This window comes from Chrysemys picta, chromosome 1, assembly GCF_011386835.1.
Source record: "Chrysemys picta bellii isolate R12L10 chromosome 1, ASM1138683v2, whole genome shotgun sequence".
NCBI classification, from domain to species: Eukaryota; Metazoa; Chordata; order Testudines; family Emydidae; genus Chrysemys; species Chrysemys picta.
Genome location: NC_088791.1, coordinates 88,572,947 through 88,594,574, shown reverse-complemented (window position 1 = coordinate 88,594,574; position 21,628 = coordinate 88,572,947). Strand labels below are relative to the sequence as shown.

Sequence of the window (21,628 nt, the reverse complement as noted above, 5' to 3'; positions counted from 1 at the left end):
TGATCTTCTAATATTAACTAGACGGGCATAGGTATTGAGCGGGAGAAGGTATAGCTAACGCACTAGGGCGGTTATTGGTAGCGAGAGCGAATAATAAAAGATAAAGGCTAACCACGCTGTATATTAGTCAACGGTGAAAACAGAACTACGGAAGACTCACATGCACCCTCCGCCCATCAAGATACGTGTTCAGATTTTAAACGTGTATGTCAGCGCAGGATGCCCGGCTTTAAATCCGGGCGGGAGACGGACCAATCCTTGCACAGCGCGGGCTTTTCAAACCCTCCACCAATTTAGTTCTGCTTCCCGCAGCCAGTCAGGTAATTGTTTCTAAGCCAAACATTTACTCTTTGTCCCCACACTAGATCTCGTCCCCCTCTGTATGTAGGCAGAACAAAGAATGACCTGAGCACCACTTAAAGCGTACCAGGGGAGGGGGGAAAGTATTCCCAAGAGGAACTATTAGAAACAGTATCCACAAAAACAACAAGGAGGCTGGAGGCACCTTAAACACTAACAGATTTATTTGGGCATAAGCTTTCGTGGGTAAAAAACCTCACTTCAGATGCATAGGAAGTGAGGTTTTTACCCACGAAAGCTTATGCCCAAATAAATCTGTTAGTCTTTAAGGTGCCACCAGACTCCTTGTTGCTTTTGTAGATACAGACTAACACGGCTACCCCCTGATACTTAGTATCCACAAAATATTTCCTCTTAGCTTCCCTCAAAACGACAAAATAACTTTTTAAAAGTTACTTTGTAATCTTTCACCATTTCGTCACAAAGGGGAAAGGATTTGTTACTGCTGTTACGGTGAATGCACGAGTGTTTCAGCTTCTTTTGGAAAAGGTGGGTGGCTCTTAAAAGAGCCGTTGGGTTTGTTTGCACGAGTTAGACTCTATTTTCCTTTTCAAGCCGCTTTACTTCTTTTTGGGCGCTGCCTTCTTAGCCTTTCCTGCTTTAGGTTTGGTTGGTTTGGGCTTGGCAGCCTTGGGCTTCACCGCCTTGGCCTTAGCCGGGCTCTTAGCTGCCTTTTTAGGCTTGGCGGGTTTGGCCTTTTTCGGGCTCTTGGCCGCTTTCTTAGCCGCGGAAGCCGCTGGTTTCTTGGCTTTCTTCGGGCTCTTTTTCACCGCCGCAGCTTTTTTGGGTTTCTTGGCGGCGCTGGCGGGCTTCTTAGCAACTGGTTTCTTAGGCTTTGCCGCTGGCTTTTTCTTAGGTACCTTTTCCTTGATCTCGCCAGGCTTCTTGTTGAGTTTGAAGGAACCAGAAGCACCAGTACCTTTGGTCTGTACCAAGGTGCCTTTGCTCACCAGGCTCTTCAGTCCTAACTTGATGCGGCTGTTGTTCTTCTCCACATCGTACCCTCCGGCGGCCAGAGCCTTCTTAAGAGCGGCCAAGGAGAGCCCTTTGCGCTCCTTGGAAGCGGACACCGCCTTGGTGATCAGCTCGGTCACGCTGGGACCCGAAGCCTTGCGGGCTTTTGAGCCTCCTGCCGCCTTCTTCGGCTTTTTAGCAGAGGTTTTTGCCCCAGGAGCGGACACAGCAGGAGTGGCAACAGGCGCCGTTTCCGACATTCTAGCAGACGTTCCCTACGAATCAGAAGAAAACAATTGGGCTAGAGTAGGTCAGATGCCTGGTATTTATAGAGAACAGCTACTCTGTGATTGGTGCGTTAAAGAGCCCGCCCAGCTGCAAGCCAGAAAGTACTCTTCTTCCCGTTCAGTTTGTGTTTCTTGGAAGTCAAAAAAGTGTGTTTTTTGCAGTATATCCGCCACCAAATCACCCCCACTTTATAGCCTGTGGAAGGGGAAAGAGGGTATTTTCATTCAGTAGAGTTTCCCGTTGGAGAAACAAAAGGTGAGTTTTAAAAGAATCAATAAACCGCGAGTCCTGGACCTGGAGAGACCTCGGGAGAGAGAAACTTTTGTTTTTCCTTCTAAATAAAAACTGCACCGTGTACAATGAAATTTCCAAAGTAATGAAATGTTATTCTTTAAAGGGTCTTCTCCCAATCAAGGCTCAAAGCCAGAAATTTGAATCAATGTTTTCATAGTAAATTGATTTCAAAGAGAAGGAAGTAACACAAACTCGTCCCTGAGCGTTGAATATGGATTAGAAATTAGCTTCTTTGACCAAAATCTTTTACCCTCCTTAAAACATGAAATGTTAAATTAGCAAACCATGGAACAATGCGAGGAGCAGATTGAAGTCCCGTGAGGGACTGTTTGTGCCCCAAAAGTGGATGACTTGTTAAAGCAGAGCAGTTCGTAGTGTGCTGCCCTGTGTACAATACAGAGCTGCTAGTTCTCTTATTCCTGTGTTACAGGAACATTCATTATCCTAATAGACAAGGTCATAGTAACTTCAGGTGGAAGAATTATTGGCGAGGTTTTATTAGATTATGAAGAAAATATTAACATTCATTAACTCAACACTGCGTTTCTGAACTGATCCAGTAACCAATTTTTGAAATCCTAATCCATTGTCTAAAGGGCATGGCTATTGCTAAAGTCTTTTCATTCTTGTACATTACAAACTTGGGCAAATTGTCACTGACCTTTATCTTTGCTCTAGGTCATAGGGGTTCTCAAACTGGGGGTCGGGACCCCTCAGGGGGTCACGAGATTAGTACATGGGGGGTCGTGAGCTGTCAGCCTCCACCCCAAACCCTGCTTTGCCCCCAGCATTTATAATGGTGTTAAATATATTAAAAAGTGTTTTTAATGTATAAGGGGGGGGGGGGTCGCACTCAGAGGCTGTGTGAAAGGGGTCACCAGTACAAAAGTGTAAGAACCACTGCTTTAGGACTAGAACATTGCATATTACACATTATTGTTCAATTAGTGATGGGTTTATATTAATGAGAAACAATTTAAAATAGAAATAATCACACAAATCTCTCTTACAAGATAGAAAGGCTTGATGCAAATTTTGAGAACAAAATTATAGAATAACGCTAACACACACAGGGAAAGAAACAGAAGAAAACATTCCCTTATTATTAAATCAAATGCAGAGCTCTCCCATAATTGGCAAGGGCGCATCCCTTTAATAAATCACAGGTTTTACCTTGTGTTGTTACAAGTGATTCCTAATGGTACTATATATTAGGTTAGAGTTTAAATCAAGAGTAGCCATTTTAAAAAGTATTTTTCCTGTTACTTTTTCCTTCCATTTGTGACATTTTTGAACCGACAGACCAGTTTCATATGCAACATCTAATCATAAATGGGGACGAAATCTCTTTTGTTATATCAAATTAACCAATCAGTACCTGGCAATATCCTCAATCTCCCACAAACCTTAATGTATCCAAACTACAGAGGAAATGGGGTTAGACAGTATGTGTTATATATATTCGAAATTAAACGTGTTAAAAACTGTTCTATGTAACTAAGGAATTTGAAACCCCCTTTTAAAGGAATTAGGGTTTCACTATTATTTTGGGTTCAAATGGACCAATCAGTATTTGGGAGACAGTTCTTTAAATATGAGCATAAAAAAACCAAGGCAGATGAGATAACTTGGATAAAATTGTTATTTGTCACAGCAACATTAAAAAAAATTATATAGTCAAACAGGATGGATTCAACATAGAATTCACCATAATCACTTATTTCTATTGAATTAGTATTTATTTTTCTCGTTGGTTTACTATATAATCTGTTTTGCCCCATCGAGATTTATGGAACCTGGAAAAACAAAGGCTTGATGCCTGGTTTCCCCTCCCCCGAAGGGGCTTCCATTACTCATGAAAAGTAATGGAGGAGAGGGGGAGAAGAGAATCACTAATAAATGTTTTTTTTTTTTTTTTTTTTTTTTTTTTTTTTGACGACCCATACTAAATGGGGAGTTTTCTATTTAACAAACAGGGCTGCTCCTTCTGTTTGAGGACATGCAACTCTTTTCATGAGACAGTAGGTGGCTCTGAAAAGAGCCTTTGGTTAGTACTGAAGTTGAAGTGTTCACCTTTCTTGGTCAGTTTCATTTGCTTTTGGCTTTATGACTTTCGGTTTTCTTGGGCAACAGCACAGCCTGGATATTAGGCAAAACACCCCCTTGAGCGATCGTGACTTTCCCAAGCAGTTTGTTGAGCTCCTCGTCGTTACGGATGGCGAGCTGCAGGTGACGGGGGATGATCCTGGTTTTCTTGTTATCGCGAGCAGCGTTGCCAGCTAGCTCCAGAATTTCAGCGGTCAGATACTCCAGCACCGCGGCCATATAGACCGGGGCTCCGGCACCCACCCGCTCAGCGTAATTGCCTTTGCGGAGCAGGCGGTGCACACGGCCCACCGGGAACTGCAGCCCAGCCCGCGAAGAACGAGACTTTGCCTTAGCTCGCACCTTACCGCCCTGCTTTCCTCGGCCTGACATCGTAATCCGCTCTCTAGTAACAACTACCAAACGCACAATGTTATAAAGCTACCCAGGCCGCGTAATAGCGCCCCAATTTCTGTCCTTTTATCCTGTCCGTATGACTGCTAATGTAATTTGTGATTGGCTAAAAAATTAACATGGTCTGTTCAACCAATGGTGATGCGGATCTGAATCTGACCAATGGCTAGGCAGTAGTGCCTCTAGTTTCACCTTTCCTCCCTCCACGCCCCCTTCCCTTCCTGCATTTCCCAGAGGCTGTCTTGCTCCATCCACATTTCCCTCAGTAGTGACAATTGATTAACCTGTCTTTGTAAACGTGAGGATCTTCTTTTACAGCGTGTACTTTGAATATGTATCTCCTAGAATATTTTAATGCTTTTCTGGCTGCAGAAGTAATAACTGGTCCTTCCACATCGGTGTGGTGGGATATTTAGTTAATTATAAAATTGATTCAAGCATGATTAAAAGAACAGAGTAGAATGTTTTTTCTCCCCTGCATGAATCTTGCCATAAATGAGATACTTGTATTTAGTTTGTTGCTTACACCCACGTGAATAAAAAGGGGATAATTAATGTCTTTTTAACATCTTACCAAAAGATCCAAGTATAATTTCACACTTAGCATGTATTTTATTTTATTGGCTGAAAATATCTCTATCTAAAACTTATACAGTCAAAATACCATTGTTGTGAGGAAAGCTCAGTAGCCATTCTTTGGTAGCAAATTGTACAGCTATTTAGAAGAAGTGTAAACAATTTGTCGTCAATAGCAATCATGTATATCTTTTTAGGAATGTTTTTTTTTTAAATAAATAACCAAATAAGAGTATGTTACTCTGGAAACAAATCATCCAGGTTAAGTTTTACACTGGTCAAGGCTAGACAATATTATCCCTTTGTATGTTCTGGAACCTAATACGGTCTACAGGACCGGCTCTAGCGTTTTTGCCGCCCCAAGCAGGAAGGGAAAAAAAAAAGCCATGATTGTGATCGGCGGCAATTCGGCAGCAGCTCTACCGCCGCTTCGTTCTTCGGCAGCTAGTCCTTTGCTCCGAGAGGGAGTGAGGGACCTGCCGCCGAATTGCTGCGGAAGAGTTGGACGTGCCGCCCCTTGCTGTTGGCCGCCCCAAGCACCTGCTTGCTGCATTGGCCTGGAGCAGGCCCTTATGGTCTATCTGTCTGAGGAACACTTTGTGATACCATTAGACAAAATGAAAAATATCTAACTATACAAGTCCAATTGACTTCAGTAGGACTTGTCCAGGTGTAAGGCTATCAAAATCTGACCCTAAAAGAGAATCATTAAACAGGTGCAGCACCTCAAGTTGGAGCAAACAGAGACCCTAACCTCAGCCCAGTTGTAATGATCTGCCCATGATAAAGATGTCATCACTGTTACCCCCTGTATTCAATATTTCCAGTCCCACCATGAATATTAGCCATCAACCAAATCTGAGTCAGAAACCACCTGGGAGAGGATCTTCATTGTTATGGAAGCTACCATATGTGGTTTAAGAGCAACATATAAAAGTTAGCAGCAGCACAGATAGTGAAATTACTGAGCACAGTAATGGTCTTTGAGAAAGAGACTGTCATTTCTGATATGTTTATCACAATGGGGACATGGCCTGACTGAGGTGTTTAGATGCTACCACACAATGCATTTTAAATAATGATTAATAATTTGCAACTTCCTCGGGCCTGTAAACAACTCAATTAGATTTGATTGAAATCCTGAGGGTCAGAAGGGGATAGTATGTAATTCTTAAATTAAATTTGTCCTGAAACTCTCAAAGTACTCTCAAACACCTCAATGAATCCACCTTCAGAGTGAAACACCCCTAATCCCAAGGTCTAATTCAAATAGTAAAGCCATTCCCCTTCCCTGGCCCTTCAGCAAATTAATTTGAAGTGACTATGCTGTTGGACAGAGCTATGCCAAATCACTATTTGTTTCAGCCAGCCAGATCTCAGTAACACAAACAAGGGTGAGCATCCCATCCTATATTTGAGGTGGAAACTGATGGTTTTATTAGTAACTTTCATGAATTAAACAGTACATTGACGTCACTGCCCATTTCCCTATATGCCCAAGAAAACCATTGTTAGATGTCCAGCCACATTAAGATGACCAAATAGTGGCAGTGGCCAGGAAGTTTTGGTTTGAGGTGATTTTGGCTGGTTGGTTGGCTGTTCTATTTTGTTTTCCTATCTGAATCTAGTCCATGGGTTGTTACTAGAACAGAAAATCCCATTCTCATACAGCTCTAGTTGTGACCTTTTACATGCAGACCTCCCTTCCATAACCCATGCTTTGGGCACCTTTTAGATGGACTTTTCCAATGCACTCTCCATAGGGCTACACCTTAAATCCATTTGTGAACTGAAACTTGTGCAGATTGTGGTAACTCAATTGTTAAGCAGGTTAATTCACAATGCGCACATGACACCAGTGTTCCAGTTTTGCACTGGTGGCCTATACACCTTGACGTGAAGTTTCTGTTTGTTGTAATGAAGCCTTAAAAGGACAGGCACCTCCCTTTATGAGGGATCATTTCTCTCTGATGTCATGTTACTGCAACTGAGAACAGAGGAGGCATTCAAGCTGGAGATCTGTTGGTCTATAAGATAAGGAGTTTGGGAGGACATTCTCCATAAGTACTCCTCAGCTTTGTAATGCATTCCTTCCCCCCTTACATAGCTCTAAAATGCTGACTATTTAGGAAGATAGCAAATACTTTTTTTTTTTTAAACAGGGACTTGGGATACACTAAAGGAGATATGGGGGAGGAGGAAATGTGATGAGTGGGAGATTTTGACTTGTAATATATTAAATAACTGGTAAATAGCATAGCTGGTAGAGAAAGGAGACATGCTACTGAGGAACCTCCTTCACTGCTCCCATACCAAGGAGTGCCTGCACCTCCTGGATAAGGAGTTGCTCGTGAGAGGGGTCCCTGAAGAGGGAGAGTAGGAGCAGAACTGGAAAGAATATCCCACTGCCACCATACGGAGGACCCAGCAGTCCAAAGTTATTTGGGACCAAGCATGGTAGAAGTGGAACAAATGATTCAAAAAGGACGGGGAAGGATGCGGAAGTGAGGCTGGTGCACCGTCCTCGGGCACCCCTTCAAAGGGCCTGTTTGGAACCCGACGATGGTTTAGTTGAGCCCTGGTTCAGACAGGGGGTTAGAAGGGCCAGGCCATTCCTACCCTTTCTCCTATAAAAATCCTGCCTCACCCAAGGAGGATAGGATTGCTGCTGAGGCCTGAAATGTTTGCGTTGGGTTACCGGGCTGTGCATACCCAAGGATTTCATGGTAGCCCTGGAGTCCTTTAGGCTGTGGAGCCTAGTGTCAGTCTTCTCTGCGAACAGACCTGCCCCATCAAAAGGTAGGCCTGCATTGTCTGTTGAACCTCAGGCAGGAGTCCTGAGGCTGCAGCCATGAGCTATGCCTCATGGCGATACTGGAGGACAAGGTGGGCACCACTGAGTCTGCAGCATCCAGTGAGGCCTGTAAAAGGGCCTGTGCCACTGCCTTGTCCTCCTCCACTATAGCTCCAGTTGGAACCAGCACCTTAAATTCGAGCATCGAGTTCCAGGAGTTGAAGCTGTATCTACTCAGAGTTGCCTGCTGGTTGGCAATCCTGAGTTGCACCCCCCCTTAGAGTACACTTTGACCCCAAATAAGTCCAGGCGCTTGGTGTCCTTGGACTTAGGTGCTGGGGCTTGTTGCCCTTCCTTTTCTTCTCGTTCACTGCAGCCACCACCCCCGAGTAAGGCTGTGGGTGTGTGAAGAGGTATCCTTACCGCTTAGATGGGATGAAATACTTCTCTCCACGCCCTTCACAGTGGGAGGGATGGAGGCCAGGGTCTACCAAATGGTCTTAGCATTAGCCTGTATAGTCTTAATGAGGGGTAGAACCACCCTCAATTGGCTTTCCAGAGCCAGGATGTTGACCACTCCACCACCTCCTCGGCCTGCAGGCCCATGTTTTGCACCACCCTGCGAAGGAGATCCTGGGGGTGTGGCTGTCTATGGGGGACAGTCCCGAGACAGAGCTGCTGGCAACCGCCACATCCGGGGAGGAAGACAAGGAGGCCAATGGGGGAATAGGGTCCTCCTGACCCTCTTGCTCTCTAGGGAGCTCCCATCCTGTCTCGCTGACTGGGCCAGGCAAACCTGGATCAGGCTCAGGAACTGGGGTTGGTTCTGTGGGGGGTGAGAAACAGTACCTCCTTGGCACCCCTAGGGATGGGGCGACTAGCTAAAGCCTCCTGCACATGCTGTTCAGAGGTTGCCAAGCGGGAACCTTTAGGGTCCATGGGGTCCAAAATGGCCACTGCACTGGTCTCCGCCACTGCGCCGGCCACAGCCCGGCTCCCACCTCAGGCCTTCCCCGGCCCAACCAGTGCCAGCCCCATTCCGAGTATCTAGACCTTGTTTCCAAGCCTGAAGACAGGGACCAAGACCACGATGGCCAGGGTGGTGCCAAGCAGAGCTGGCCTGGTGAGCGGTGCCGTGAGGGTGGGGAGCGGTGCCACACTCTGGATCTGTGGGGGGTTACTAATCAGTGCCGGGATGACCAGTGTCGGGAGCAGGACCTGCTACCCAATGGGGATCGGAGTCATGAGCGGGAGCACTGGTGCAACCTGGAGCGGTGCTGCAAGTTCAACGGGTGCCGTGATTGTGATCAGCGCCGGGACTCCGAGTGGTGCTGGGACACCATCAGCCGAGGGATGGAGCATCACCAGTTTGCCTTGAGACGGTGCCATGTGATGCGGTAACAGAGGCTTGGCCCAAAGGGTGGGCGACCTCAGCGCTGTCATGGCAATGAGGTCCCTCATGGCCTCAAAGGTGTCTGGAATGGATGGCAATTCCACCTCCTTGATGACCTGGGCCATGGAGTCCAACAGCACCGGACTCAACAGTCCCCCCTGTGAGGCCGAAGTCGACAGTGCCGTCTCCAACCACTTGGACACTGGATGCTCCTCTGTGGGACACGCCCCACTGGCCGGTGGTGTGATGGGTTTGGTCACAGACACCCCCTTGGGACTGCCACCTGATGTGCTGAAACTACCTCTGAGCCTATTTTCTCTGGTGACTTGGGACTCCAGAACCCTGTCTTGTTGAGCCAGACAGGGTAGCCTGCTCCACTACAGACCCAGCGTCTGAACCACCCCCCCAAAGCTGCAGACTTAACTGAAAACAGCTCAGCAAGTACTTGTGTTTCTAGCACCCAAACACCTAGCTCCCAGTGGGCTCCAAACCCCCAATAAATTCATTTTACTCTGTATAAAGCTTATACAGGGTAAACTCAAATTGTCCACCCTCTACATCACTGATAGAAAGATATGCACAGCTGTTTGCTTCCCCAGGTATTAATCACTTACTCTGGGTTAATTAATAAACAAAAGTGATGTTATTAAGTATCAAAAGTAGGATTTAAGTGGTTTAAAGTAGTAACAGATAGAAAAAAGTAAGTTACCAAGCAAAATAAAACAAAGCAGGCAAGTCTAAACCTAATACATTAAGAAACTGAATACACCTAAATCTCACCCTTAGAGATGTTCCAATAAGCTTCTTTCACAGACCAGACTCCTTTCTAGTTTGGGCCTAATCCTTTCCCTTCGTTAGTTCCAGCTCAGGTGGTAACTAGGGGATTTCTCATGACTAGCAGCCCCCTTTGTTCCATTTCACCCCCTTTTCTAGCTTTGGCACAAGGCATGAATCTTTTCATCTCTCTAGATCCCCACCCCTCCTTCTAAATGGAAAAGCACCAGGTTTAAGATCGATTCTGGTTCAGGTGACATGATCACATGTCACTATAAGACCTCCTTCTTCATTACCTAGTAGCTTGAAGATGCACATAGGAAGGCTTGCAGGTAAACAAACCCCTTCACAGTTCATTGATTCTGAAGCACCCTTAATAGCTTCCACTTAACATGTTTACATCAGTAATACAAGTTTATAGTTTATTCTCTTAACTCCAGACATAGACATAATACATCCAAAAAAATAGGATGAACACACCAAGTAGATCGTAAGCTTTGTAATGATACTTACAAGAGACCTTGTGCATAAAGCATATTCCAGTTACATCATATTTACATTCAAGCATATTTCCATAAAACATATGGCATGCAACATCACAGGTGGGTCTCTGGGACAGAGATCCACCCCTCCCTTGCTTCCGGTGCTGCTTCTGGGCCAAGGAGTAGGAGCAGTGCTGGGTCAATCCCGCTGGCTTTGGCACTGGGGAGCGGCGGTGCCGGGGGCCTCTGCCAGCGTCCTTCCACGGTGCTGCTTCCACCACTGCCACCGGGGCACTGTGCACCAATGAGGTCAGTCCCAGGTCTTGCCACGCCGCTGGAGGTTGTGGTCTGAATGCAGCCTCCACAAAGGAGCTGCTTGAGGTGAAAATCTTGCTCCTTTTTTGTTCTGGGGCAAAACCCCTTACAAATCCTGCACTTGTCTGCTTGGTAAGCCTCCCCCCAACACTTTAAACAAGCATCGGGGGTGTCGCCCATTGGCATGGGCTTGTTGCAGGATTTGCAGGGCTTAAACCCCTGGGACTTGGGCATGTAAATTCCCCCAAGGAAATGCAGTCGGGATAAACCCCACAGTCCAAAACTAAGAACTAACTCAGAACCTATCCACATTTGTGCATATTGCCATATAGAGGGGTTGGCTCCTGCTTCTGTACGAAAGGAGCCTGGGGTAGAAATGGAAGGGTGGCAGCAGCATCGTTGTTGAGGCTGGAGTGTTCTGCAGCCACATCCTTTCCATTATTGCCACCCAAGAGCTCCAATGTGGGGGTAGGAGATGAAGGAATGGAAGTTGAAGACATGAGGTCACAGAAGCCATGAGAGGGAAAGCAAAGTTGGAGAGGGTCTTTGTTTTTCCCATTTTTGTTCAGACCAGGACAGAAATAGGGGTATACATCCAGAGAGGAATTCAGGGTAAAAGTGTAGATGTGAGACATTTCTGAAACATCATAGAAATTTAACCTCTGAGCCTTACCATCCAAGAGAACCCCAACTACTTTAGACTGTTTACCAAGTCTTAGTTTAACTGGAGGATCCACTAAGGCTATATAATCAGTATTGTTAAAAAATCGTATCCCCCAGTACCCATTCTCTGGCTTCAAATCTTGCCAGCCTTTCCTATTAGCCTTCCCGTTTGTTACCCCAAGATCCCAGTCTGTCTTATTTCCCACATACACTTCCCAGTAATATTCTCTCTCAGCTCTGAGGGTTTCAGATCCTAGCACGCAGGCCCATCCATCAAATCTCTCCGGAGTATCTGTCACCTCTTGCTTCTGGTCAGTGTGGTTTACACGTAGGCAATCCGATGAAATATGAAGGTTGGGATGGGCTGTTTTAGGATCCAATCTGATTTGCACTGTACAGTTAAATGGAGACACATGGGGGTAAAAAAAAAAAAAACCCACACACACATGGGTGATCTTTCACTTCCTACATCACCCAATTCATAGAAGCATCCCCTACATTCACTACCTGTCTTCCTGATTCCCTGAGGTCCCTCTATAGCCTTAAATAATTTTCAGAGTAGAAACATATTATAGTAAACATTGTTTCTTCTTACTCACCAGAGCTGTGCCCTGAGTGTATCCAAAATTATATCTGCTTACTTTACTGACTAAAATACTGCTTCTTGCTCCTGTGAGTAAAGCTCTGCGCACATACAAAATTTGTATCTGCATCTGTGATCCGCAAACGTGGTTGGCGGATATAAAGCGGATAACTGCAGATTTGCAGAGTTTTACCTGTGAGTGCCACACAGATAACTCTCTTATCTAGATTCCATTCCTTCTTGTAGTTTATTAACAGAAGTCTTCATTAAATCTCAGTTACACCTGGCCAAATGCACTGAATGGGGGTTGCACAGGTGTCAGTGATGGCTTAAATTTGGAGACACTCAGGTTGCAGGAAAGACCCTAGCTGGACTTTCAGAGCCCAGATTGTGTTTTATAACTGGTGGCTGAAAAGGTATCTTTTTATTTGTAAATTAAGCAAATTTCCTGTGGAAATTCTTGACAGACAATAACTATGGAATCCCACTGGACTGTTTTTACAAACACAATTTTCAGGGGGGGAGGGGGCGGGGAAGAAAAAAAAAAAAAAAAAAATCACACTTTGATTGGCCGAGACTCCCTTTAGGTCACTCTGGGAGGTACTGTCCAATTTCACACACAAACTCTGCTCTCAGTGACACCAATGTAAATTAGAGTAACTCCAATGATTTCGCATAACTACTAACTTTCATGTGGATTTATCCCCCTGCAATGAGGTCTAGTCAGGTCCCCAAGAAACCCAATAATAAGAAAAAGGAATTTGACGCAGTGGTGACAGACTATGACTGAGCTACAGCTTTCAGGAAGGCTCACCAGTTCCTCTCCTTTTTATAGTTCCCTCCCACCCATTCTTTGAATAATCATTCCTCTCCAGCAAGAGGGCAAGACACTGGATTTAGCTTGTCCACCTCCATTACTGAGGTAAGTTCTTCAAGTACACGGAGCAGAGGACAGACCTTCAGAATGTGATGCTGGACTAAAAAGGAGGTAATTTCACTGAGATCCTGAAGTAACTTTTTTTGGTTACTCACCAACTGAGTTTCGGGCCTTCAATAGCTCTGAAATGTGAAACAAGGGAAGTTAGGAAAGAATACCAAAGTTAACGGAGTTTGCACTATAAACCAGATTGGGACACTCCTCTTACAATCCACAGAAAAAGAACTAGCAGTCTCAAAACTGGTAAGTTAGGTATGTCACTGAGATAGAATTCTTCTGCCAGATTTGAAATGAACCAGACAAGGAGTTCATTGGTTGTGACACCTTTTAAAAAAAAAAAAAAAAAAAAAAAAAGAGGGCCAACTCCAAAAGTTCATACTTACACTTAGACTCCACCTATATACACACTGAAATACCTAAAATAAATTACCTGACTTTCTAAAGTATCAGAGGGGTAGCCGTGTTAGTCTGGATCTGTAAAAAGCAGAGAGAGTCCTGTGGCACCTTTAAGGCTAACAGAAGTATTGGAGCATAAGCTTTCGTGGGTAAATACCCACTCTGTCAGATGCATGTCTGACGAAGTGGGTATTCACCCACGAAAGCTTATGCTCCAATACTTCTGTTAGTCTTAAAGGTGCCACAGGACTCTGACTTTCTAAAGTGATTTATACCCAGCAGCTTCAGTGAAATCAATGGGAGCTGCTGGGTGGTCAGTACTTTTGAAAAATTGGGCCTCTTAGTTTGCTATTTAAATATGAGCTTAGAAACTTAACTTTAAATACTCACTTAAAAAAAAATGTCCATAGGTGCTTAGAGTTTAATATAGACAGATATCTATACCTGTGTATTATCTAGCAAGAAAACAGAACAAGGCAGGAAGATAAAACATAGTTTACTGAATTCAGTTAGTTGAGATCTAGTGCACAGGACCAAAGATTACTTTAATTTGATATTTTAAATAAGTTCTCCAGAATGGAATGTTCACATCTGTCAAGCTGATAGGAAGTTCTGGAGACCAAACCAGGGAGCAGCAGGAAGCAACCAGAGAAGGAGTCCTTCACTCCCCATGTCTCTTCCATGGAACTCAGGTAGCAGGTTGGAAGAAATGCCTTTTTCAGCATGCTGCCATTTCCCCTGCCGTCAAAGTCCTCCCCCTCCCTTTATCCAGCATGCACTTTGCCCACTATTACCGAGCACTTTGACATATGCCAGAAGGAGGCCCCCCATTTTTGGGGAACTCCTATGGAGGAGTATTTAGGAGCACGAAGAACAGAGAAGTCAAGAAAGCATGGGGAGAAGTACATATCCTCCCCTTGCACATGCACCCCCCTGAGTGGACTTTCTAAGGTCTGATAGAGGTCACTAAAAACTAGAGAATAAGAAATCTGCTGTTTCTAGATCACAGTGAGATACATAAAGTTAGATTTTTCAAAAATTAGAACACCAGTCATCACTCAAATCAAAGTCTCAGATTCCCCAAACTGCCTTCTCAGATTAACCTCAAACTTTCAAAATTATAAATAAAAAACACCTCTTCATGCTATGAGATCACACATGCCAAATTTCAAGAAGAAAGTAAGTTTGGGTTTTGTTTGCTTTAAGGAAATTATAGACAAAGGTCAAAAATTGGCTTATAATGACAACTGTCTTGGAACCTTAACTATGGAGTCACTAAAGCAGGTCCAAAAATCTAACATCAGAAAGACAGGATCATAGAAATCCAGTCACAGCCAGCAATACCCAGGATACCTGTGTGTTCCATGTGTGGTTGGGGCGTGTGCCAGCAGGGCATGTGTAAAACATTAGTGAACTTGAACATGTTATAAGTTATAACAGTTATCCCACACTGAAAAGGAGAATCACCAACTGTCTCACTCAACAACCCAAGAGGGGGGTGCACACCCATCAGTGAAGAGACAGAATTATCCTTCTGAACAAATCCTCAGGCTCCTGAGAGAGAAACACAGACGAACATGATAGAACAGCAGGGACTGGGAGAGACAAACAGTAATGAAAAGAGGAAGATGCAGAGAGAGATCAAAGGAGTCCATTCTAGAAAAACAAATTACATACCTTTTGCAATCTGAAGCTTTCCTGAGGGAAGAAAAGAGAAGAGAGGAATGTGCAAAGAAGAGACCATCAACTGGTATTATACCTACATCAATGTGTCCATCCTGAGCCAACCTACGCAATACCCTCATCCTGAGTTGACGCTACATTCCCATGATCAAAGGGTCTCCTTCCCACAGAGATCTACTTCAGCAAAATAGGATAAAATGTTGGTAAAAATAAGAGCCCGGGAAAGCTAAATGTAACAGAGGAAATTCTCAGGGCCAAGAGGCAGAACCAATCAGTCACAGGAGTTGAAAATAGTAACATTTGTATCTTATTGATGTTTCTGTCCCATCACACATTCCCTACCTATTTATTGCTTTTAATCTCTATCTCAGGATGCATTTCTCTATGGAGAATATTCTACACTGGGAAAGGACCAGGAACGTACCTTTGGATTCTCTCTCTGTTTTGAATATGAAGCCTGTAACCACACCCAATATAACGAGCGATAGACATAATATTACTGTGGTGACTACATATGGATGTTTATCATATGGGAATAAATCACCTGAAATGAAAGGAGTGGGTTGTTAGTTCAGGAAGAAAATAACTTTAAAATTGGAAGGAGTCTCAGGGTGTCTCACTGATATTCTTCATGCCATGTGTCCACATTTAAGACACTCCATTCCAGAGGTGGGCAAACTATGGCCCAGGAGCCACATCTTGCTCACGGGACCGTCCTGCCCGGCCCTTGAGCTCCCAGCCAGGGAGGCTAGCCCCCGGCCCCTCCCCCGCTGTCTCCCCTCACCCGCAGCCACACCGCCGCGCAGGCAGAGCTCTGGGCGAGGGGTTGCACGCTCCTGCTGAGCAGAGCTGCAGCGTGTTTGGCTCCGGCCGGGAGGCGAGGCTGCCAGACATGCTTATCTGAGCGTCATGGTAAGGTGGTCGGGGGGTTGGATAAGGGGCAGGGATCCCAGGGGGCAGTCAGGGGACATGGAGCAGTTGGATGGGGCGAGATTCTGGGGGGGCAGTCAGGGGACGGGGTGTGTGGATAGGGGTCAGGGGATGGGGAACAGTGGGGGTTGGATAGGCGTGCGGTCCCGGGGGGCCTGTCAAGGAGCAGGGGTGTGGATAGGGGTCGGGGCAGTCAGGGGAGAGGTAGCAGGGGGGGCTGGATGGGGTGGGGTCCTGGGTGCGGTTAGGGGACAAGGAGCAGGGTGGGGTTAGGATGGGTCAGGGGTTCTGAGGGGGACAGTCAGGGGGCGGGAAGTGGGAGGCTTCGGATGGGGGCGAGGGCCAGGTTGTTTGGGGGAGGCACAGCCTTTCCTACCCGGCCCTCCATATACTTTTGCAACCCCAATGTGGCCCTCGGGCCAAAAAGTTTGCCCACCCCTGCTCCACAAGCAGCTCTAAAGCCCCCATCCTCCATGAATCCTACTGGGATCCTCCAAACTACAAGCATCTCATCTAGATTCCCTCATCCACCATAAGCCCCAGCTACAACATACGATACTATGCATTTTTAAATGCTATATAGAAAATAAAGAGGAGGAGATGTTCAGAGGGACTAGAAATTCCAAGAAGGCACACTGTAAAGCTCCTGCTTTCTGTGGTTCTGTCCTGCCCTAACCATTTATGTCCAACCATTTATGTCCGGCAAACCATTACCCAGTCTTCTACTGCCCAGACAAACTCTTTGGAACAGGATAGCCTTACTGGAAAGTTGCAGCGCCGACTGTCTTGTCTGGTCCCAGAAGTTGCTTTGGAGCTGACACACCAAGACCTGGTTCTTGTTATCTTTCACATCCACGTGACTGTGAATATTGTGTAGACCTTGAACATCTTTTACAGATGACATAGTTGAGTTCTGTCTTTGACCATGCCTGTCGGTCCAAAGTATTGCTGGTTCCGGATACCACTCTTCTGAACTGCAAGTGAGTGTCACTGCCTGGTCCTGGGAACGGTGCACAGAGATTGTGGGGCCTGTGCCAACAGCTGTGTCAAAGCAAACAAAGCAATATTAGCTTACTCGACATGGAAACACCATTACTTTGTTCCCATTGGGAGGGAAAGGATTCATCATGTTGGTATCATTAACATGTGCATTGATGCTCTATGATAATGTGTATCCATCAGAGGAACATCATGGCCCTCTGTAGCCACAGCCAGTCACCAAGGCCTCTCAGTAACTGCTGCCAGCTGCCATGGCATCTGGGTGACTAGAGGTGGATAATAACTGCTTAGGTATCTGGCAGAGATTTGAAATGAAACAAAAGAATGCCAGAGGAAAATGTGTGTGTGTTTGCGGGGGATACATGTAAGTGAAGGACATGTCACCTGCTAAAACAGAAAAGCAATTCATTGACAACAAGAGCCTACTTTACCTCCAACCTTTAACTCCACAAGGCCTTCCAAATAATTCAATTTGTTGCCAACAAAGCAGACATAGCTGCCTCCATCTGCCACCTGAACCTTCTTTAACAGTAGAGAGACATTGCCATTGGGAAGCTCCTCCTTGAACAGCTCTGTCCTTCCCCGGTAGTGTGAGTTCTGCTTCTGCGGGGCATCCTGCCCATTTACATAATGATGTGTTAGGCCAGGAATCTCACTGCTATGCCATCTCACTTCCATCTGTTTGGCATCGGTCCTAGCTGAAAGTTGGCATGGAAGGATGACATCTGTGCCAACTGTGGCAATCACTGGAGAATCTGATCCTTTCAGGGTAAAGCTTTCTGAAAGGGATATCATGAAAGGTATTAATTACACCAGCACCTTATTGTCTATTCAGTTCCAACATCGCCAAACCCCACCTACACCACATTCTGGATTATAACCATCTGCATTCCCATCACTGTAGTTCTCCTCGCTATTACTACCAACCATCTTCATCACCAAAAACCTAAACTCCAACAGAGTGACAAAGGAGACTATGACCATCAGTACACAGGGGGAAATCATGCAGAGGAGCATCCTGGGCAACCCAAGCATCCAGCAGGTAGAGTGGGAGCTACTCCTTTTAAATCTGATAGCACTGGGAAAGAACATGGCATAATAACCTGAAAATACTAGAATTGCTTACCACCAGCCCTACCCAGCATCACTGTCAACAGCCCATACATCACCACTCACAACTCTCACCATCTGTTACCACTACCATGGTCCAGGCAGATTTCCTGCTCACTAACGTGTCTCTCCAACCCAGCCACATTAACCAGTATGCCCCAATCCTAAAATGGGGAGCCAAGAGCACTGGACAATCCCCCAGCAAGTGCACATAGCACTTCTCAGGATCGAGCCCTGTATCTGCAAACATTTCCTAGAGACTCCATTCAGCACCTGTCTTGATTTAAGAGACTCACAATGACAGGTGAACAGGGAAATGTCCTCTCTGTCCCATTTAGGAGATACATGGAGTAAAATTATTGGGTGATCCTCTGTCAAATTCACTCCCACCTCATCATCCCAATTTGGAACTAATGTCCTAGGAGTAAAAGGCTCCATAGCCCAAATCCAACAATACTATAAGCCATGTGATTCCTGAGCCAGGTGTGTTTATGATCTATGTCCAGGTGCGAGGTGAATGGGCGATTGGTAAAGAATTAAGGTTCTTGATAAAGATGGAGAAATATTGAGAAAATTCATTCACTACTGATTTTCAGGAATAAAAGCACAGAGTTTGGGCCATTTATATTCATGGGGTAAAATTCAGTCAATCACGAGTACTCAAACAAGTGCCAGGCATTTGCGAAAATGTTTGTGAAGCCTGAAGTGTCATGAATTTTAACATAAGTGAGCACTCATCGGAAAATTCACAGTAGAGGTGTGTTACTGGTTATTTACCAGCCATTTATTATTCTCCCATGCAAAGAGTTCATTCGCAACATCAGTAGGCAATAACAATAGCATGTGAGTTAAGCGACCAATCACACAACAAATTGTCAAAAGTTTGTTTGCATGTACGTTATTTGCTTCAACCTTACTACAGAACAGGATTGATGCATGGATCTGATCAGAAAGGGACCTACATTAGGGACAAACAGTTTGATCAGCTTTAGTTCTTGATATCTTACACCACCACTTGATACGCCTAACATAGTACACCTATCCCAATATAACGCTGTCCTCGGGAGCCAAAAAAAAAAAAAAAATCTTACTGCGTTATAGGTGAAACCGCGTTATATTGAACTTGCTTTGATCCGCCGGAGCACGCAGCCCCACCCCCCAGAGCACTGCTTTACTGCATTATATCCAAATTCATGTTATATCGGGTCACGTTATATCAGGGTAGAAGTGTATATTGTTTTATGTTTTTGTGGGTTTTGTTTGCTTGTTTGTTTCACCTAAATAAATATATGCAAGGAAAATTATCCCTTCCACTCCCATTCTGGTAGAAATACATTTAAAAAAAAATCACCTCCCACCCCCCGGATCGCTTGTTTACAACCTCTCTTTCTCCTACAGCTCCTTTCTTCTTTGCTCTCCATAGCCCTAAGAAACCTTCCTTCTATTTCACCAACCAAGAAATAATGGAGATATCCCATCTCCTAGAACTGGAAAGGACCTTGAAAGGTCATCGAGTCCAGCCCCCTGCCTTCACTAGGACGACCAAGTACTGATTTTTGCCCCAGATCCCTAAGTGGCCCCCTCAAAGACTGAACTCACAACCCTGGGTTTAGCAGGCCAATGCTCAAACCACTGAGCTATCCCTACTTCATCTCCTTTTTCCCCTTTGTCTCTAAATTGCCTGAGCAAGTGGCCTTGATTTCCTATCCTCCAGGACTCTTTAATCGCTTCAATCCCACCCCAAAAATTTTACTATTAGCCTCCTCCTTAACCCAAAGGGCCTGTGCTCTATAATTATTCACTTCCATTCTTCTACTGCCCTTCATGATGTGGATCAAATTATTTTCCTCTTTTCCTTTCTTCCCTGGACTTCTGCTCTTATGCAGTGCTGCCATTCAAACCGTACAGCAGTGCAAGAGCCGTCTCATGAACAACCCCTATTTCTATGTGAATTCACTCCTCGTTCCCTCCCACCTGCCTTGGTGGCGCTGTTGTGATTCTGTTCACATGGTTCGTGGGTAGAAGTGGCCCCTTCTCCCACCACGTGGCTAAGGTAAAGATCAGAGAGAAGGTTGTGACTTGGGATTCAGGTCAAGATCCTGCTTACCTGAGGAGACCAGGATTCCTACATGGCAGAAGAAGGCAAAGGCCCAGAGCCCACTCCTGGCAGACAGTTCCATAACCCCTAAAACACAAAACAGAAGAGTTCACACCAATGTTCAGAAAATTCCGGGGGATGGGTCTGGAGAACATTCACAAATCAAACCACACTTTCTGCCAGGTGAAAATAATGAGGTTCAAACTACATTTTTCAGGCTATGGTGGGAGAATTAGGAGTTTATAGTCTAGTCCAGGGATGGGCAAACTTTTTGGCCTGAGGGCCACATTGGGGTTGCAAAACTGTATGGAGGACCGGGTAGGGAAGGCTGTGCCTCCCCAAACAGCCTGGCCCTCACCCCCTATTTGCCCCCTCCCACTTCCCATCCCAGAACCCCTGACCCATCCAACCGCCCCATCCCAGGACCCCCTACCCCTTATCCACCACCCAGGACCTACCCCTTATCCACACCCCCACTCCCAGTCCCCTGACAGTCCCCCAACCCCTATACACACCCTCACCCCCAACAGGTCCTGCAGGACCCCACCCCATCCAACACCCCTGCTCCCAGTCCTGTGACTACCCCCCTGACCTCTATCCACACCACTTGACAGGCTGTGGTGTTCTGTCCCATCTACTGGCACCAAGACCACTTAGAGAAAGATGAAATGAGTTTTCACTACAGCCTTAGCTAAGAGCCACTGGCTGTTAGCTAAGGCTGTAGAGCAAACTCATTCATCTCTCTCCATGTAACTAGATGGGACAGAACACAGCCAGGAGCTGAGCGCGTTACACCAGCACCCCCACTATACAAACTGTCCCAGCACCCCTGGCTCCTGGCCCATGATGGGATTTCTAACAAGTAATAGTCACCTACAAAGGCCAGGTGCTGCCTGCAGTGACGCTGAAGTGCCTTACCACAGGCGCACAGCAGAAGGCCCAGCGGGATGGGAGGGAGCAGGGCACCCCCAGCGCTTACAGACCTGAGCTCACCGCTGCCATGTCCAGGAAGGAGCCACCGGCCCGATGACTCCCGGTCCCGCCCCTCTTCAGCTCACCCCGCAGCGCGCTCCCCATTCCCTCCCACCCTCCGCGCTGCGCTCCCGGGGCTGCAACCCCGCCCTTCTCCGAGCCGGCCCCGCCCCGTCCCCTTCCTTGCTGCGGTGGTGTCCGCTGCAGGGAGCCGCCCCGCGAAGCCCCCTCGCACCTGCAGTTCCTCTTCCAAGCCCAGCCAAGTCTGCGTGGGCCGCGGCTGCAGCGCCCCGCTTCTCCCCTCGCTCCGGGGGCCGAGGCGCCCCACACCATGGAGGAGGGAAGCAGGAGTGAAAGCAAGTCAGGACACTAGGCGGGGCCTCGGGCGGAAGGGGCGGGGTGGGGCTGGAGGGGCTCAGCATCCCACATCCAGCCCTTCCGAGCCGCCCAGGGCTCCCGTGTTGATATAAAGGGCCTGGGGCTCCGGACGCTGCTGCTGCGCTAGCCCTTTTAAATCACAGGTGTAGT

At 46.3% G+C, this 21,628-nt stretch overlaps 3 protein-coding genes across 10 annotated transcripts; all 3 read right to left on the bottom strand.

Annotated features, from left to right (window-relative positions):
* Nucleotides 1-850: 850 nt before the first annotated feature.
* LOC101940697 (histone H1) lies at nt 851-1,612 on the bottom strand. Its single transcript, XM_005308950.4, has one exon. It carries the CDS (start codon nt 1,572-1,574, stop codon nt 921-923), a length of 654 nt encoding a protein of 217 aa, XP_005309007.1. The 5' UTR covers nt 1,575-1,612; the 3' UTR covers nt 851-920.
* LOC101940972 (histone H2A.J) lies at nt 1,538-4,467 on the bottom strand. Its single transcript, XM_005308951.4, has 2 exons — nt 3,970-4,467; nt 1,538-1,797 (listed from the first exon to the last, which is right to left on the bottom strand). The coding sequence occupies exon 1, from the start codon at nt 4,372-4,374 to the stop codon at nt 3,985-3,987; it is 390 nt and encodes a 129-aa protein (XP_005309008.1). The 5' UTR covers nt 4,375-4,467; the 3' UTR covers nt 1,538-1,797; nt 3,970-3,984.
* Nucleotides 4,468-9,818: 5,351 nt separating this feature from the next.
* LOC101931431 (butyrophilin subfamily 1 member A1-like) lies at nt 9,819-21,628 on the bottom strand. Of its 8 annotated transcripts, none has more exons than XM_065561772.1 (8): nt 21,336-21,628; nt 20,138-20,215; nt 17,352-17,699; nt 16,684-16,962; nt 15,416-15,535; nt 14,986-15,006; nt 13,008-13,034; nt 9,819-11,783 (listed from the first exon to the last, which is right to left on the bottom strand). In XM_065561772.1, the coding sequence occupies exons 1-8, from the start codon at nt 21,520-21,522 to the stop codon at nt 11,032-11,034; spliced, it is 1,812 nt and encodes a 603-aa protein (XP_065417844.1). In that variant the 5' UTR covers nt 21,523-21,628; the 3' UTR covers nt 9,819-11,031. The 8 variants fall into 8 exon arrangements, with proteins under 8 accessions (XP_065417844.1, XP_065417840.1, XP_065417833.1 ...); XM_065561768.1 differs by having other exon boundaries at nt 16,636-16,962; nt 21,336-21,537; XM_065561761.1 differs by having other exon boundaries at nt 16,636-16,962; nt 21,288-21,523.

What these genes read in the sequence shown, in the direction of transcription:
- LOC101940972 (XM_005308951.4), bottom strand. Translation starts at nt 4,374, where the DNA reads ATGTCAGGCCGAGGAAAGCAGGGCGGTAAGGTGCGAGCTAAGGCAAAG.
- LOC101931431 (XM_065561761.1), bottom strand. Translation starts at nt 21,522, where the DNA reads ATGCTGAGCCCCTCCAGCCCCACCCCGCCCCTTCCGCCCGAGGCCCCG. An exon ending in TGTGGAGTTAAAGGTTGGAG is followed by an intron (nt 16,963 to 17,351) that starts GTAAAGTAGGCT and finishes GCTTTGACACAG; the next exon opens with CTGTTGGCACAGGCCCCACA. An exon ending in GAAGGCCCGAAACTCAGTTG is followed by an intron (nt 11,784 to 13,007) that starts GTGAGTAACCAA and finishes TTAACTGTACAG; the next exon opens with TGCAAATCAGATTGGATCCT.
- LOC101940697 (XM_005308950.4), bottom strand. Translation starts at nt 1,574, where the DNA reads ATGTCGGAAACGGCGCCTGTTGCCACTCCTGCTGTGTCCGCTCCTGGG.